This window comes from Anser anser (genome assembly GCF_964211835.1).
Source record: "Anser anser genome assembly, chromosome: Z".
Classification (NCBI taxonomy): domain Eukaryota; kingdom Metazoa; phylum Chordata; class Aves; order Anseriformes; family Anatidae; genus Anser; species Anser anser.
The window spans coordinates 87,157,084-87,175,715 of NC_139723.1; the positions used below are offsets into that span (position 1 = coordinate 87,157,084).

The following is an 18,632-nucleotide window of genomic DNA, read 5'->3' on the forward strand; positions in this document are numbered from 1 at the left end:
CTCGCTGCAGGGACACGCTGCCACCTCCACGTCCCCCACACCACGGGGAAATCAGGAAAACACTGAAGGGGATGACCGCTGTGATACACAAGGTGTGTCACAAGGTGCTCCCGAGGTGCTGCAGGCAATTAGATCGCTAAGGACACTAAAGCCAGGCTTCAAAACTAGCCAGAGCAGGCACCGGGGGTAACATACCATCTTCCGTACCATTTTTGAAGCAAACACTTGGCTGCAGTTCTACTTATTCCACCAAAAAAAGTAACAGTGTTCAAATATATGCGCAAAGGAGGGCGACGTCATTTAGGATGTACTTATTTCCATGAAAATTCTGCTGTTTCCCCGAGCCTACTGAACTCAATACACTTCCCCAATGCCAATACACTTCCCCATCTTGACTTCGGCTCTCTGCCATTAGCACAGTGCCCTGGCGCAGAAAACAGAGGCAGGAGAGAGCAGGGAAGCCCCGGGCAGCAGCCGGAGCGCCCGCCCGCACTCACCCATGATGCTGTCGGTCCCGTTGGCAGGCGGCGTGCACGACGAGGCGCTGTAATGATTCGTGCCGCTGCGGTGGAAGGTGGACATCGGAGGAAGACTGGAGTTGATGTCTGCTGAGGAGTGTGATGGGTAGCTCTGTGCCGAGAAAAGGAGTTAAAAAAAAAGGGAAATATTTTAAGTACTGAGAACATAAGGGGCAGCAGGCTACTCGTGTTGCTCCAGTTCCAGGTGCTGCTGTGCTTCACCCAACCAAGAAAAGCCACGGGACTACAGGGGGAGCGTGTTTTTCTACCTCAATTTGACAGCTTCTGGAGAAGATGCAGCACATACCTATGTGCCACGCATAAATATCCACAGAGGAGGGTTCGTAACTGGTGGTGGTACTGTAGAGACGCGATGAGAAGAAATTAAGGAAAAAATGCTTAGGTGATGTCCCAAGCAAAGCTTTCTGACAGGGACAGCTCTGGGCTGGAGGAAAAGTCTTCCAAGAGAAGAGGCAGAAACCTCATACTGCTTTCAAACTTTAAAGCAAGATTCGACTGCGAGGCATGCGGGCCTGGTTCTACACAACTTGCTAGGAGGAAAGACGCTGGCACACCAGGTATCGGCTGGGCCAGTCCTCCCTCCTGCTGCAGTGTGTCTGCGCGACAGATGACCAAAAATGTGATGGATCACACTCTCCAAACAAGCCCGGGACAAGCGTCTGGGCAACACACGGAAGGCTTTGGTAGCTGTGTGGCTGGATCAACACAAACCTTCATTACTGTGAGACAACATAGCTGCGGTTACGCTTCTGCTGGATTCACATTACGCTAACCCCAGCTTACACTCGCGCTGTGTGTCACTGTTAAATAGTTGTTTTTTTAATCAGTGTGAGATCCTGGGTGCAGACAAGGCCTACAACACGCCCGGCTTTTATCTTTACCATAGCCATGCCCCCAGCAGAGAGAGGTCCTGCAGAAGACCTCCGGGTTTTGGGGGCTGACACAAAGCCTCCCTGGCAACACAGGCGGCTGCAGACAAATGACAGGACCTAGCCCAAAATCGAGGCATTCAGATGCCACTACAAGATAATCCTCATGCCCTCTGTGTCCTTAGGTTGTTCTCAGTAAGCTGGCTAGAAGCATCTTTCCCTTCATTTGCACTATTTAATTACTTTTACAGGTTACCCATAACAAAGCAACAAGCAACCGAATATTTGGAAGTTTTCTCAAAGAATTAAAATAATATAACTCAATGCCATTTTTCTTATCTATGGAAAAAAATAGCATCAGCTCTGGCCGAAGTCTGAATGAGGTGTTCAAGCTTTTTTTCAGGCTCGCTTGTAAACCACTCCGGGACTTCAGCCACAAATCCCGTTGGCACAGCTGAAGGGAATTTGTCCCAGGATGGAGGCACGAGTCAACGAGGATTGCTTAGGTCAACAGCCTAAACGTCAGTGACTCCGTCTCCCCTGCTGAACTCCTGCTCCGTGACACGCAGGGAAGTGCTGCTGCGTGATTCTCTCATTTCTCAGGGGAAGACATCAAACCGCTACTGCTAAATATTTCAGGAAAAATGTGGGATCCAAATATAGCTCAGCCAGGAACTCTTCTCTGTATTCAGAGCATCTATCTAGAAAATCACTGATATGGCTGAGAAAATAAGAATAATAACAGCTTTTCTTTCTTCTTTTTGCTACGTGCAGTTTCTCTACAGGTCACCGAGAAGTTAAGGACATTTGCAGGGAACTGAACTGAAATCATCCAAAATTTCCTCCCTGGGTTTTTCTTAGAGTGCAACTGCTGACCTCTCACTGATCCCCCACCAGAAATTATGCAAAGTGTACTTAAACTACCAAAGTCTTCCTTCTGTCTCAATTCTACTGAAAATATGGAAGATTTTGCCCGTCCAGATGCCCAGAATGGATGATTAGTACGAGCTTTGCCAGCCCTGAGCACCTGCAACTCAGACTGGCATCAGTGAGAGAGCTGGGTCCTCACTGTCTCTGAAATTTAGGAAAAATAATAGTACCTATTTAAAAAAAAACATTTTGGGGACTACAGGTGGAATATCTGTTCTCATTTTACACTGTAGAAATATTCTAAGTCTTCGTAACCCCCCCTACATGTTACAAAACCAAGAAATTCAGAATCAAAGAAAACTCAAAAGAAATGCGAGAACGTTTGCAGACTTGCCCAGCGAAGGCACTCAGCTCTCCTACCTGAATCCTGAGCTGGTACCATGGAAAAGCCACCTAATTCTGATGGATGAGTACCAGCGTAGATACCAAATTAGATGAAATTGGCTTTTAAAAGTTACGCTCAATTTTTGTAATATATGCTTGTCACTTCAGAGCAACATTAAGTTTGCTTAGTGCCTTAATTACGTTTTTTATAAGGACATGATTAAGCAGTTTTTGAGGCAATTCCTTTTGCTTTTGACTTCCTATTAATTTTACATAGCAGTGTGCTAACCTCATTAAATGTGAGACTTTAAAGATTTGTTTTGCAAATTAATTTTCAGTTTGCAACAGTGAAGTTTGTTTCTCCCTACTCCTCAGACGACGTTTCTCCTAGACTTCATGGCAACAGACTTCTCCCCTAAAACCAGTACTCTCTGCTCTTCGTTTTTAATGGTCTTCAGGAGTGAAAAGCACAGGTATAGAACGGAAAAACTTAATGTTTCATGCATTTTGAGGAAAAGGGCTTCACTTCAGCAGCCTGTTCATTTGCTTATCTCCTCCTTTACTTAAAAACAAAAGCAAAGCGGAGGGCTGAATTGATGCAACCCAGTGTCATTTCCACATATCCAATTCAGCCGCGATATTAGGAGAATATCCACTAAGCTGCACTCAAATCAGATTTAATTCCAATTTTGTTCTATTCCAATACAATAGATGGAATCAGTCCCAGCAACTTCCTCGTGTGAGAGATCAGGATGTACCAGAGAAAATGAAAAAAAATCCCTTTTTGAAAACAGCAAATGTATGCTAGATGGCTACCTGGGACCAGCGAAGGACGGCGGCTGCCAGAAATCAAAGGCCAGGCCGCCCCGCCTCGCGCTGTGGGCTCAGCACCAGCCCACGCAGCGGCTTTTTCTGCTCTTTTCACTTCCCGGTTACACGAGGAGGGGTTGGGACGGGTACAGGGGCTGTGACACGTCGGGACTGCCAGTGGAAACGGGTACGGTACAGGCTGCGAAAACCACGCGAAGGAGCTCATCGCCACGACGATGCCTGGGCGCACGTGGCTGCTTCCATTCCCGAGGGCTCCCCGAGTTGTTTTACGGCTCAGCGTAAACCCTTACTTCCCCCAGAAGTGCCTAAATATAATGCTTGGGGTTTTTTTTGCGATGTTTCCAGGCTGTTTTTGCAGAGCCCTCTCAGCGGCACACCCTGAGGACGTGCCCGCGCTGCGGTGGGTGCCCAGGCCGCGCTGCCCACCCCGGTGCCCCCCCGGCCCCGTGCCCCTGCCCCTTACCAAGCGGTCGTGGGGGTGCAGGCTGCAGTAGCTGCTGGACTGGGGGAGGTGAGAAGAGTTGCCCAGCATGCCCCCGTAGCCGGGCTGGTTCATCCCGCTGGAGGAGCTCCACGGGTCGCTGCTGTGATGGCCATCTGCAAGAGAGGAGGGCACAGACGCGGCTGTCCCAAGGCTGGAAATCCTCCGAAAGCTCCCGTTGTGTCCTGCTGCAGGCTCTAAGGGGGTTACGCGCCTACGTGGCTTTGGCACAAAGGCATACTGAGAAAATACAGCGGAGCTGAGCAGCAGTAACGGTGTCATCCCCAAACACCTCACCTCGGTGGCAGAACTTCTGCCTGCAAGCTCCCTGCAGCTTTATTCCTGCACTGCATCATAAGCCTGAGCGCACAAACTCACTTGTAACCAACTCCATCAGCCAGGAGTCCGAACTTTGAAATGAAACACTCGGAAGCCTACGCGATCAGGATGGGCTAACGAGCTTTGGAGAAGCCTCGGCTCGATAAATGCTGGGATATATCCCGAACTCTGAATGTTTCCACACCCAGAAAGCTGTCTGAGTTGTTCGGTTTTGTCGTTCTTTCTTGTTTGTTTGTTTAACAGAGAGAGTAGCACCACTCGCGTTGTTCCTCCACTTTCTGTTTCTGCCCAGACCGAGCACTGCACAGCCGAGTTCGCTGCCAAGGTGCAACGCGCACCAAAGCTTACAAAAAGGGCTCCCCAAATTTTATCAAAGGGAAGCGCAAGCTGCACGTTTTGCCTTTAACTAGACGTGCTGAAAAGGAATTACAATAACGCAACGAAAATTATTTTCCACTGGAGGAATGCCAAAGCCTTAAAAAAAAAAAAAAGAAAAAAAAAAAAAGAAAGATAACTTTTCCCTAACGAGCAGCAGACCTCAAAGACAGGCACGTGGGCTGGAGAAGTTGCCTGCTCTTTCAAACTCCAGGAGTTGGTCTAATAAAAAATTATGATGTCTCACCTACAACCCTGCCTTATTTATACACTTCAAACACCCAGGCAACAGCGGCACTTCTAGCATCACCTTCCCCTAGCTGTTTGAACAGTCACTTAACGGAGATTTATGTCTTCCATGCAAATCTGAGAGAAGGTATCATTTAAAAAGGCAGAATGGCTACGCACTACAAAGGGTAAATATTTGATGGCACTAGAACCCTATTAACCTCCAGCTTTTATAGCTCTGTAGGAGCTTCCCGGTGCTCTCTAGGCAGTATTTGCTGACGCTGAAGCCAAGAGCACCATTTTCTTTTCAGCCACCGCCCATCCTTCCCAGCTCGGGGACTGGTCTGGATGGAGATCTCTGCACCAAAGCAGGTGACGAAACGGGCAGTGCTTTTGCTGCTGTCCTCATCCCTCCCATCCTCATTGCCCGTCACGGGACCCCCAGGGATGGGAAGAGTCCCAGCAGAGGCCTGGAGACACTGAGCAGCACCCAGAACCTTCAACTGGGTCCCATAAAAAAATCCCTTTTTCGACTCAAAAGGGACTTTTTTGTGGGGGTAGAAACTAGGAAGTATATATAGGGGCAGCAAAACCTAACCCCGTGCCCTGCAAGTACTTCAGCCCAGCGGTCCTACTGAATTAAACAGATTGACTTGTCCTCTGCAGAGCCAAAATCAGAGTCTATGCGGAAGCATTTAAAAGCAAGTTACTCTGCCCTAGATGTGGCAAAAGATGAGTAGTACCCTAACTGTGTGCAGATCTTTCCAAACCCTAAGAATTTTATTTATTAAGTTATAGGGAAATTCATCGAACTTGCAGGTAATCGCAGCGAGAAAGGCAACACGGTAACAGTGAATACGTGAGAACTATTAACCCGGCCTCAAACGAGAGAAACTGCATCACTTCACGAAGGTTGCTCTAATTCCACACGCACGCAAACAGACGCACTTGTAGCGCTACATACTTTACATAAGACAAAAATCCTCCTCATTAACTTCAAAACAGTGATGCACAAAGTACATGCCCAAATTTGTGTGCGTTTAGTACGCGCGTAAGAGATGTGCACATGCACTGCCGGAAAAAAAACGCTTCGAGAAACTCAGGTGCTAAGAAGCTGGCGAGTTATTCATTCTGCCGTTTCACTGCGGGATCAGAACGAGACGTTCAGGGGCATAATGGCCAAACGAAGACTTCCAGGCCTTCATTTTCATGGTAATGCTACAGCCCGCAAGATGATATCGCAGCGTGTCTCGACTACACACGAGCCAAAATACAAACACGGCAAATATATGCAAAACAGCTCGCCTTCTGAAAGCGGCATCTTACCTTGCATGAAGAAGGAGCTAGGAAAAGTGCTGGCTGCTGGTTTTGAGGATGGATAACCTGGTGAATCCCTATTGTAGTCGGCAGTGCTTGCTGACGGGGCATAAACCTAAGGAAAAAAGACTAATTTAGTGTGCCTTTAGCAGGAAGGAGGAAAGAAATATTGAGTTTTTACCTTGCTCAGTATAAATCAGTTCACAACACCACATAATTCTTCTCTCGGAACACAAAACCCTCCGTATATGTGTGACTGGGAAATAAATTTGAAGCTTCAAAAGAAAACTCCAGCCTGACATTTTCCAGTTTTAAACAAGGATATTTGCAAGGTATTTGTCAAACTATTTATTTCTGTAAATAAAATGAATAAGCAGATGTACATATGTTCTTCCTAGAGCACTGAGGAGCTTAAAATAAACAAGGACTTGAAACAATAGCGATTTTCTCATCTGAAAGCGTACGGACTTAACACATGTAAAAACAAAAAGGAAAGCAGTGCAAGCAAGTGAAATACTTTATTTCCCAAAATAAAAAAAAAAAAGAAAAAGAAAACGACGATTTGAAGAGCAGCATTATCAAGAACACCGAAAATTACAAACACATCTTGGGATATTAAATTCCCATGGACCCAGCCCCTTCCAGAGAAGCTTGAAAGGACTGCTCGAAACCTGGACTGACACAAGACCACCAACACAGCATGTGTACACATCGGGGGGAAAACTCCTCCTTCCCTAGGACTTAGTGTATTTGTGTGTGCAATAAACTCGGTACATGTGCCAAAAGACTAATTTACTTGCATTTGTTTCCTAATACACCGGAGGTTTCTGTGACTTGCCTTTTATAACATATCTGCTGTGTTTCTTGCTCGTGTCTAGTTCAACCAGGACGGCATTTAAAAAAAATAAAAAATAATAATAATAATAAAAAAATACAGAACGAAACAACACACACACAAAAAAAGCACACACACGAAAAAGCAAAAGCTGGTCCAGGCTGCTAAGTGTAATTCATTATTTAGAGCGTGGTTCATTCCCTCTCCACCCCCTCTCCCTATAGCTCTCGATATTCCTCTGCGTTTTGTTCCTGCGCTGGAGGTGCCTCTCTCCAGATGGTCAGGAAGACTGAAGCACTGTCATCTCCTTGATGAAAATGGATACCTTCCTGCCTCCATTTTGAAGCAGGCAGCAGATCACAAAATTGGCAGAGCGCCTACGCCGACGTTCGCAGGTCACGGCGAACGGGAAGAGAAAATCCAGCAGCGAAGCGCAGCCGCACGCGGCGCCCGAGCAGCCCGGCGCCCCCCGGCCCGCACCTCGCAGCCGCCGCGGCGGGGATTAAAGGGATCCCCTCGTTGTAAAATCAAGAGAGGGTTTTAAGAAGGGGCGAGCAGAAGGGCTGCGGGACGCGGAGCCACTTGCCGGCATCCCTCGGGCGGTGCCACCCGTGCCCCCGGGTGCAGGCCGGGGCCTGAAGCGCCGCCCTGCCCGCAACGTGATCCGCACGGGGCAGCGCCAGCAGCAACCCCGTACCCGGAGAAACTGGAGCCGAAGGGAGAGCCTTTGGTAAGGCAGGGCCAAAGGGCTCAACCCTGGGCAACGGTGGCTCGGGGGCCCCACAGCAAGCCCTCCTCAGAAGCCGCGGCCCTGACGTGCGGCACCAAGAGCTGCCCGCGCAGGGGGAGCTGAGGTAGCGCAGTAGCAGCCAAGGCCACAGTGAACTTTCTGCTTTTCTCTCAGCGTTCAGCTGGACCGAAGGCACAGGCACACGAGCGTATGCGCCTGCAAGCCCCGGGGTCCCCCTGTCACCAGCTGTGAGCCCACGGTGCCACCTCTAGCGCTGCCTTCCTCCTAGGCGCTGCTCCGGCACACGGCCCCCAGCCATCACGGAGCGGGGGAGCTCGTCGCAGAGGTACCCGAGTGCCCGTTTGGTGGTAAAATCTTTACGGATGGGCACGAAGAAAATGGGCGTCGTGCTTCGGTGTACCCGGGGTACACCAGGGGGGGAAGCCAGCACAGGTCAGCAGCAGGAGCGACATCAGAGGCGCTGTGCTGACGCTTTAATCAAACACGCGTCAGGCACTTCTCGGGCTTTCGAACAAAGCGGCGTGCATGCTGATGGCAAAGCTGATGTACTACGCTGCCGTGCCTTGAAGAGGTATGATGGTTAGCTCTAAAAGCAGCTTCACCGCGCCGCTGCGTTTAACCCGCAGCAGTTTTGCTGTCCTGCTCTCTCCTGATCCGTCCAGCAGCCCGGGCCTGTCCCCGGGCCACGCTGCTTTCCCCCTGGGAGAGAAGTCATTGCTTTCCCCTAACAGTTGTGCTGCAGCTTACGAGGCATGCATGAAGTCTGATGCAGGCTGCTGAGAGAAAGGAAAGTAGTCCAGAGGAAGTATTTTCATGTTTCTGAGTTTAAAAAGCCACGTGAGCTTACGGCCCTCCTCCTTTTCGCTCATTAGACCTCAGCAGCGAGGCAGCACGGCCGCAGTGCCACGGCCACAGCTCTCACCTGGGAAAAACAGGAGGGGCACGGGGCTGAGGAGAGATGGACGAGGAAAACCCTCCTGCATCCCTTCTGATTACAGATACACGGAGCTCCTGCTATTTTAAGGGTGACCGCCACCTCTTCTTCCTCTCCTGCCTAGCGCTCTCCCTCCTGTGCCCCACGTCGCCCACCCCAGTGCTCCCGGCAGTGGGGCTCAGAAGTGAACTGGATCACATCTGACGTGCTCCGGGTGGCCCCGCAGAGAAGCAGGGTGCTCCCCACTAGTGCCTGTCTCATTTAAACGGATGCTCGGACACCCGGAGGGCACTGCTCAGCCTCGGAGGCTCCGCGTAGCCAGCTACCCGCTCACGGCGACATGCGTTTGGCTCAACCCAACGCCGTTTCTTCCCTATATTCCTACAGGCCGACGACGTTCAGATACAACTCCAGTTGAACACGAAGCGCCCCAGGACAAGGCCCCTTCCCCTGGCAGAAATTGGGCTTTGCACGTTGACCTTCTTCAGGACCTGCAGAGCGCGAGCTATGAAGGTGGAACAACCACCTGTGCACCACGTGAAGGAAACCGGTCCCTATTTCATGGTGCTCGCTGGCTAAATTCCCTACGTTACGAGCTTGGGTCAAGCACGTCGGGTGACCCTGCGCCGCTCGGAGCAGTCGTGCAGAAGCGATGAATGAAAACTTTGGCCATGAAGGGAAGGAAACGAAACCGTGCGACAGAGACGGGGAGGGCAGGCTGAGCCTGGCTGTCGTGAAACGCCGTGGAAAATAGCCCAAAGAAATGCCAGCACCCAAAACGTCACGTAGCTGGGTGTAACTCTTCCTTGCTAACAGCCGACGCTTGATTTATTCCTCTGCTGCTTTATAGCTAAATTTTCACACAGAGAAAGCCACTGGATTGAAGGAAATTAACTCGTTTTGCTGTGACAGGCTCAGTCATAAGAAGGAATTTGAGGAGATGTAAGGAAGCTTTTGAAAAAACTCTCGTATTTCCTGCAGAAGTGTCACTCTTCCAACATAAATATTCATTATTTTCAGATTTTTGTCACAGTGGGATTCTCAAGTTATCATGACTTTGGTTAAGAGCACGCATGGAAATTCCTCTCGTACTGAAATGTACCAAAGTCTCCAGATTTATTTGCCTTTGTATCATCGGGACTGCAGCATTTTCAGCGGGCAATAAATGGCGCGGAGGCAATGATTAACGGGATGAACTATGAGATTCTGACCGACCCGTCCCTTTTTGCCATTATTCTGCAAAGCAATGTTTAAAAAAGCCACGATATCACTTTATCATATCAATAACCTATCCATAAGTGCTTGCCAGACCATTTTACAGAGGAATTGTGTCTGTAACCCCATCTAAACAGGCATAAATTCTCACGAATAAGCGTTGATAAAGGAAACCACCCAACAACCTGATCCAGAAGAGTGAAAGTTAAATGGGTTAAATTTATGGCACTGGTAGAAATGGAAATATGCTGCCTGCGAGAAGAGAGAGTAACGAGATGTGTACAAGAGTGACTTTCTGATTTGACAGAAAACGCATTATAGATTTAAAGATGTTAATATTCTTAAAGAGAGCCTGAATTTAGAAAATCACTCTGACTCATGCTGGGAGGTTTGAAGAGATGATGAATAACGATCTGGGAAAAACAAGCCATTCTGTAATATGACATGATGAAAAAATTATCACATTGTCTCCAGTTTTGGGAGTCTGCCTTCGAGTTCCAAACACCTTTTCTTCTCTCATTCTTCTGGAAAGCTCGCTGTCCTGAGAACGGGCTTCAGAAATCCCCCGTTTTCCAGTACTGGGGACTCGGCCGCCAGCTCGCGGAGCTGCTGACCTGGCCGTGCGCTGCTCTCCGCCCACGGTGACACGTTCAGACCTCAGGAATCCAGGGTCTACCAAGCAACCAGCCTTGGGAATGCCTATAACACGTCGCAGCATCGCTGGCTTTTGAGCGAAGGGCTCTGGCTGGTGCCAAAGGGCTTGCTGAGGCGCGTCCGAGTCCTGGGAGGTGCCTCCAGGAAGCGCGGCGTGGCTGTGGCGGCCGCCTCCCCAGCTCTCCATCGAGCTGTCCGCAGGCGCCCGGCTGCCGGTGTTTGGAAACTGAGCCTGAGCAAGGCGAAGCGAGAGATCTTCTCCTCCTCTCCTGTCTTGGCCCTGCTCTCCTCCCCTCTCAGGCCCTCGAGCGCCGGGCACGCAGGGCGCGGGCGCGAAGCGCGAGCTGTAAAACACTGGATACAGAGCGATCCACTCCGACGGGTACCCGACAGAAGGAAACATCTCCGACGAGAACCAACTCATCCGTCTGCAGACGTTAAAAGCTCCTCGACGCCAGCACCTGCCCAGGCGGCTCCTTGCAGGAGTCCCTCGCAAAACCCCTCGCGGCATCCACCTCTGGCTTGGTGGCTTGAGGTAACGCTGGGGAGGCTCAAAGCGAAGCGTGAGCCACGGGCCGACTGCTGCCACGTGCTGTCTTGGACAAGAAAGCTTTCTTGGCCACAGCTTGCCCCGGTTTGTCACCCATGGGGTGCCACCGCCGGGCGGTGCCGCTCCCGTCTCCTTGACCGGTGAGTTCGAGATCCCCGCGAGGCCAAAAACGGGGCCGGGACGAGCGGGCAGTGGTACCGTCCCCTGCTCGAGCATTCAGAGGGGAAGTGCTCTCACCAGCAACACTAAAATTTCAAATACTCAATAAAAAAAAAAGAAAAAAAAGCATTCTGTCCTTTCTAATCACTTGAGGGCCACCCTCCTTGGCTGCCGTCCTCTGTCCTCCCAGCCCCGCCACCGGACCAGCAACAGCTCTGCCAGGCCGGGGTTGCATTTCCCCAGCTTTTAGGTTTTTTTAAAAAACCCAACAACACGCTAATTCAGATTTTTAGTACGTGTGAGGAGCAGATGCCCTTTCCCCGGGCTGACCTGCTCCAGGTTTCCCGCAGAAGGGACGCCGTTGGGCTTGCAGGTCCCTAATTTCGGCCACATGTTGCTGCCGGGGATGCGAGGGAGAGGAAGAGGGAGCGGGGCGGAGGGGGAGGCGCGCGCTGATGAAAAGAGCAGCTCCACAAGTGAAGCACATTACCAGCCTGGAGTGGAAAGGGCCGGAAGGAAAACCCACCCACCTCACCCCGCGTTTATTCTATCAACCTGCAATTGCAGCAATCAAAACCAGATGTCGGCTCTTCCAGATCTTTCTCGCAGGACAAACACGCCAAAGGCCCGGGGCCTGGCGTTGCCATCAGCTGGTAATTGAGACCAGATGAGCCACGGAACAGCAAAGCACATGCGAAGCAACCCCCGGCCCCGGGAGAGGTATGAAATTGCAGGTCCCGCTGAGCCGTTAAGTGCACGGTGCACCAGGAAAAACAAGTGTACGCGGCGCGGGGAGCCACCTGTCCGCGCACCGCCGCGCCGCTCCGCCGCCGCCGGCGAGCCCCCGGGGCCAGAGGTTGCCCGGGGTTAACGGCGGGGCCGCGCGGTGCCGCCGAGGACGGGCGCGGGTGCGGGGCCGTTCACGCCCGCGGCCCCGGCAGCGGCTGTCCCTGCGGCACGTCGCGCCTCGCCCTTCCACCGGCACGGCTCTCCTGCCCGCAGCGGGGGCGGAAAGCTCGAGCCGCGGGCTTTACAAGGGTAGATTTGCGGGGTTTAGTAAAAAATGCACCAGGACCTCGCTGGAGGAGCCCCCGCTCTGAAGGGCCTCTCGGCGGAGGCCCCGAAGCGGTGGTTCGGTTCGCGCACGGCGGTGCTGGCCGCCCCGGGCGGGCGCAAACATTTCGCACGGGACTGGCCCGGAGCGTGCAAAGCGGCTCCGTTTCCTCCCGCTGCAGCAAAGGCACCGGGTTTCCCTTGGTTCGATCCAGGAGAAACTCGCAGCGAAGGCTGATGGACATTCGGCAGCTCCTGCGAAGTGCCAGCCCGATAAACCACAGCTCGTTTGGGGGCGAAACGCCAAAATCTGGAGCAAACCGCTTGCTCTGCACTCTTGCTCCAACGCCCCCAGGAACCAGCACCAACACAACGAGCTGCCCTACGCTCAGCGTACCCCGAACGTTAGCTGTCCTTTTTTTTTTCCCCTCCTCTCCTTATCCCACCCTATACGATCCTCTAAGCCCACAGATCCTGCTCGGTTAAAATATCTTCCAGATGGGACCGCTGAATTCTACATCTTGTGAACGCCCAAAGTTAAAAAGGGGTCAGCTAAACGAAGGGAAAAACTGCACCGTGATGTCATCCCCGCGCAGCGATACACGTTCTAAAAAAGCAACAGCAACACGAAGGGACCCGGAGGTTTTCTGTTCCGACTCGGTTCTGTCTGCACCGTGCAGCCGGCCCGGCCCGAGCGGGAGGCAGAGCCCACCAAGCGGTCCAGCCAAGACGCAGCGGCTTCTAACAGGCGTCAGGGAAAAGACAAGGAAGAAAGGCAAGAGGGACAGGGGGAGGACACGGAAGAGAAGGTCGCGAGAGTGAGAGGTGACCAAATACTGCAGAGGAAGTCCCAGGGGTGGGGAACAAAGAGATGGGAAAGCAAAGCAGAAAGGAAAAGAGAACAATTTGTAGAGAGGGGAATTCAAGAACTTGGTAGGGATGTGCCACGGAGACGGGCACGGCACAAGACCTGGATGCTCCTACGGGGGGGCTGCAGCAGGGACAAAGCAAAGGGGAGGCCCGGGACCCCTGGCACCGCCGGCGCTGGGAGCAGCCAGCACGGGCAGAACCGAGCAGCAGTCACACACGAGGCCTTCGGGACGGCTAAACGACGAGGGAGCTGGACGCGTCCTTGCCATCGGGCTTTGCTTTTCCTTCGTACTGACAGCCACCAGGTGACAGGGATGCGACCACGCGAGGATCAGCCTGTGCCGGGTGGCGGGGAGGTGGCCACGGGAGGGTTTCGGATCCGGAGCCGTGCTCCGAGGGCTCCCCAGGCTTCAGCCCGACCCTGGCGGCACCTCCGCGGGCCATCACCCGCTGCCATCAGCCCTGGGACATCCGGAGCCAACGCTCTGAAGGCAGGCAAGCAGCGCCGGGACAGAAGATACAAGAGGCTGAGAAATGAGTAAAGAGGAAATGACAGGCTGCAGAGACACCGAGTCTGTGACGGCTGACGAGGAGCTGCTTCTCAGGAGCCAAAGGACGGAGGTGGGCACCTTACCTGGCGGAGGCAAGACCTACACGCAGCCCTTCGAGTGCCCTGGCCGCGGCAGGGCTCGGGGACGGTCCTGAGGACGGAGAAGTCACCGGAGAGGAGCAGGAGACATGTCCAGGGGGAGAGGCGAAAAGAGCAAAGCAGAGAGGGAGTAGGCAGGAAGAGAGGACAAAGAACCAGGGGTGTGACTGGGGAGGAAAGATGTGACAGAGTCAGAGAACGGAGCTGACATCCTGCAGCTCCCACAGCTCCGGCAGTCGCCGATAGGCAGCGAGTCAGAACCAGACCTCAAAAAAAAAAAAAAAAAAAAAAAAAAGGCAATAAAGAGCGAGCAGAGCAAAAAAAGTGGGAAAAGAGAAATAAAAGTGATGATGAAAAGAACAAAGGTGCCACTTGGCCGGGCTCCAGGGCGAGTTTTCAGATGTGAATTCTAATTCACATTTAATAGAAGATAGCGTGGTTTCAAGCTTCTTTTTTTCTTTTTTTTTTAAGTGAAGGACTTCCCAGAAGAGGCAGAGAAAGGGACCGTTCCATGCGTTTTCCCTCTTTTCGGGATCTGCTTTGTAACTTCCTTTTCTCCCCCGGTTTTACCGAGAGCCATTTTGTGCTTTTTTGCCCTTTCTTCTTTTGAAAATTTTCGACGCTCTGCTTACAAACCCGCGCGGAGACGGGGAACGCGCCAGACGTCTGCCCATATTCTCCTCTCAAATCTCAAGCAAGCAAAGAGTTTGCCTTGGCCAATATTGTCCTTGGCCAGTATCGACCTTGCCCAACACGATCCTGTAACTTGGGGCTGACAGTCACGAAGCGGATGCTGTCCGTTTGCCCGAAGCCCCGCAGAAACCCTGCCAGCCACGTGCTGCACGCCCACGGGGCAGCTCCCAGCGCCCCCACGGTTCGGTTGCTCGAAGCGCGGGCCCTGACCCAAAGCCCGTGGCTCCGAGAGGCCCCGAGCGATGTTTCACGAGCGGTGCCCTCTGCGGAAACGCCTCCGTCGCCGCGAATGGCAGGGGGACGGGGTGACGGCAGCTTCAGGTGCTGAGACACAATAAAAACAATGAGGAAAGAAAATGTTTGCTTTTTGTGTCAGCGGAGATGTCAGTACCCATTAATAAATCTATCTGCTAAATCTACTCTTATTCATGTGGGACATCACCAAGTTAAAGTAAAATAAATTATCTTTAATTAAATGGAATTGTCGTCTTCCTCCTGCTATCATCCCCAATTATTACATCCTAATCAGCCCTTTTGGGAGAAGGCATGAGGGAAGGCTGAAAGGCACATTTACTATAAACAATTTCTCTCTCTGTCAAGAGATGGAAATTTTATTTTAATTATTGTTTAGGACTCCGATTTTTACCCAGCTTTTTTCTTTTTTTTGATGAAAGGGATTAAAAGTTTAAAACGCCATCATTCAAAGCAAGGAAGAAATCTGCTCGTGTCATCACTGCAGAGCAATTTCCTCTCGGGCCCTCCTACAATTAAAGCCCAGAGCGAGGCAGGAGACACGCGAGTCGTTTGGGGCGACTTCTTTAGCGTGATTTCCAGCGGGAGATCTCCGTTCGGAAAAAAAAACCGTCCTGGCCGAAGACGGGAGGTGAAGGCATCGGGAGGGCTACGAAGCCCACCCCGTGCCCGACCCCAGGCGCTGCACCCAAGGCTCAGCCTCCTGGGACCGGGGGCACCGGCACGGGGCGAGCACGGCAGCGCCCGGGAGCCCCCGAGGCCGGCGGGTACCCGCAGGAAGCACCGAAGGCTCCCGGGCAGGTTTGGTTCGGCTCGATCCGACTCCACCGCGTGAGCGCGGGCGGGTTCAAAAGGAGCAAAGGAACCGTGCTCGAAGCCTGCGGTTTGCTCGTGTTTAACAAGCACTCCGAATGAAGGGTACTCTCGGGGCCTGGTTTTCAAGCGCGCTCGGAGCCGCGTTTGCCCCATTACCGTGAGCGCATGTAAACGAAGCGCCCGGGCCTGCGCCTGGGTCGGCTCCGCGTGGCCGGAACCCCTTGTACGCGGCCTGGACACGCAATGGCCGTAACTGCGCGCACGAATCAGGCACGCAGAACAGCCCCGGCACCGGCGGCAGAAGCGGGGAGCACGGGCGCGAGCGGCGCCGCGCGCTGGGACTCGCGCCGAGGGCTCCAGGTAGCTCGGACAACCTGAGCGGAGAGAAAACCCCACCCAAGTGCCGGGAAGTTACAAATATCCAAAGAACAAACACCTCCCCCGTTTTCAAATAATGACGATTTAACCCCAAACAGTTTACGGGACACGTTATCACCACCACGTGAACGGCGAACGCCACGTTCGCTTGCCAGAAACCCTCCGGGACGTAATTCCCAAAACAACCCCTCAGCTAAAATTTACCAGCGGCGCACCACATCCCCCGTCAAGTCCTGACCGTCCGAGATCACCAGGAGTCGGAGCTGCGCTTTTCTAATTAAACTCCAGAGCCTGGGCAGTTTTTGAAAGCGTGTTCCTCTCCCTGCCAATTTTGTTTTCGCCTGCTTGCCGGCCGTGAAGGCCCCGAACACGCTCTGAACAACCGCTGCCCAATTACGGGACGAGATAAATTTCGGATAATAACGGAATTATTCACTCGAGAGAAAATACAGATTATGGCAAGAACTGGAAAAAGGAAGAACCGCTCTGTTCCGATTAATTAATGCGACCTTTTTTTTTTTTTTAAAAAAAAAAAAAAGCACTTTTCAGGGTGTAGCACTGTTTTCATTTAGCACCGCTTTGAATTGCCGCCTACAGAAGTTAAAAAAAAAAAAAAAAAAAAGGAAAAGAAAGAAACCACAGCTATACAAGCCTGCTGACTTCTTATAAAAGAACCAGTTTTAAACTTGTTTACACTACTGATTCCAAATGAATTCAAGATGGTGGCTAGTTAAAGAAAGGGAGACCATGCCAAGGATTTTGATCAAAGAACTTCAATTCAACAATGTTCAGTTTTAATTGACCACTAATTAAGCTACATTAGTCAAAGAAAAGTCTCTATCACTTCTGAGTGACGAAGAAAAGAATTCCTTTAACCCTGTCCTCGTCCTCCTTCAGCCAGCTCGCGGAAAAGCAGCTTCTCGAGTATCAGCCTTGGAAGCATTTCCAGTATCAATATGCCAACAACATTTTTTTTTTTGAGCAGCAAAAGAAAAAAAAAAACCAAAAAACGAAAAAGAAGTGTCGGAGGAGGGCTGGCTCTGCCAGCGAGCATTCTTCCCTCGCGGGGCGAAGCCGTCCCACAGACGGCGGCGTTCCCACGCGGCGAGGAGCAGGCTGCCAGCGGGCTCGGGCTCGCGGGGCCGCCCGGGCTCTCGCGCGGGTCCCCGCTGAGCGAGGAGGCGGAAAATGCAGCGGCTCGCAGCTGCTTGGCACCGCGGGGCCGGGAGAGGGAGAGCCGCCGTGGAACCACCCGGCGACGCGTTCTGGGGATGCACGCTTCTCTACGCGCACACGCCGCGGCCGTGGTTTGGAGCACCTGCGAGAAAAGCCTCCGCGAAAGGGTCCCACGCGGGCGGCGACGTGCGATGGGGAGCGCTCGTCCTCGCCACGACAAAGCCCCGTAGTCATGCACGACTCTGGTCGGAGCACGCCAAAGGAAACCTACGCCTAACGAAAAGTCTGCTGCGGAATTAGGCTCTGGGAACGCATTAGGGAATGAAATACCGGTGTTCAATTTGGTGCTTATGTCTTTTAAGAGTCTGCCGGATCAGATAAATCAGAGGGAGCGAACAGACGCCAACGTTAGCTTGCTTCGAGCAGCAAGGTCAGGAACGGGAAGGCTGGGAGATGGCACCGGGACGGTCGAGCAGGTTTGAAGGAAGGCAAAAAGTTCTCGGCGTTCCTGTCCCCCGCTCACGGAGAAGTTTGCACGATGCAGCGAGCAGCACGGCGGCTCTGCAGCTCCACAGCGTCGCAGCTCTCTTTGATGAGGGCTACACTCACGGCCTTAACTTGCATTATATTTTATCCTAATGATTTTTGGCAACAAACTACTGCATTTCATATAATAGAATTTAATGAGTACCATATCTTTTTTTAACATTCTGCCAAATGCTCATTAAAATGCACTTGTTTTTGCAATGCAATAGCTAGCTATATGAAACCAAAATATTAATGCAAATTGGCATTTCTAAGTTTAAAGCGGTATTTGCATAACAGGAACCAAACGTGGTGCAAGCTGAAAGCGAGCGCACAACACAAAATGCCTCTTAACACCATAATTATTGCAAGGAAAAAATGATGGTTTGTGCACACCACCATGAGCTCAAGGATAAAGCATCTGCCACTTTGCGACACCGTTATCTCCCGATGCCCAGTCTCCCCAAGAAAAGAGGGTCTGAAAAGACTGCACTCACTGGGGCTGATAAACAAGATAGGTACAAGACGCGATTTTAAAAAATACCAACGCCTTTATGCAAATACGACTGTAGGAACTAAAAATTACAAGAGGCAGCTGAATGCGCGGCTGCCAGTAGCGCTGAAAGATTAGCTTGTTAGTTGAGAGCCACAGGCCAAGCCAAAGGTATTCCTGTTCTCATAAAGCAGTCATTAGCCGTAGTAATCAGTATCTCCAAGTAAATACGGTTATGAACCAGACTTTGTACTCTGACACAGCAATATTTCAAAAAAACGTGTCTCTACTGCGAGTGGAAAGGAGCTGTTCAGAAAGCCAATTACTCCCTACCTATTAGCAAACGGGCGTCATCAGCCTGAAGGACATCGCCGCCGCCGCAGCCGGCGCTGGGAG

The 18,632-nt window shown here is 51.9% G+C and overlaps 1 protein-coding gene across 41 annotated transcripts in view; it reads right to left on the bottom strand.

Annotated features, from left to right (window-relative positions):
- LOC310889247 (transcription factor 4) overlaps positions 1-18,632 on the bottom strand; it is a 211,733-nt gene that overhangs the window by 36,678 nt on the left and 156,423 nt on the right. For 40 of the 41 annotated variants that reach the window (XM_083816476.1, XM_083816475.1, XM_083816454.1 and 37 more), the window contains 3 exons: positions 6,243-6,348; positions 3,957-4,090; positions 498-630 (listed from right to left, as the gene is read on the bottom strand). In XM_083816476.1, the coding sequence (XP_083672602.1) occupies positions 498-630; positions 3,957-4,090; positions 6,243-6,348 (373 nt within the window). Of the gene's footprint in view, positions 1-497; positions 631-3,956; positions 4,091-6,242; positions 6,349-13,888; positions 13,918-18,632 lie in introns of those variants that run through there. The other variant, XM_083816470.1, reaches the window with a different exon arrangement.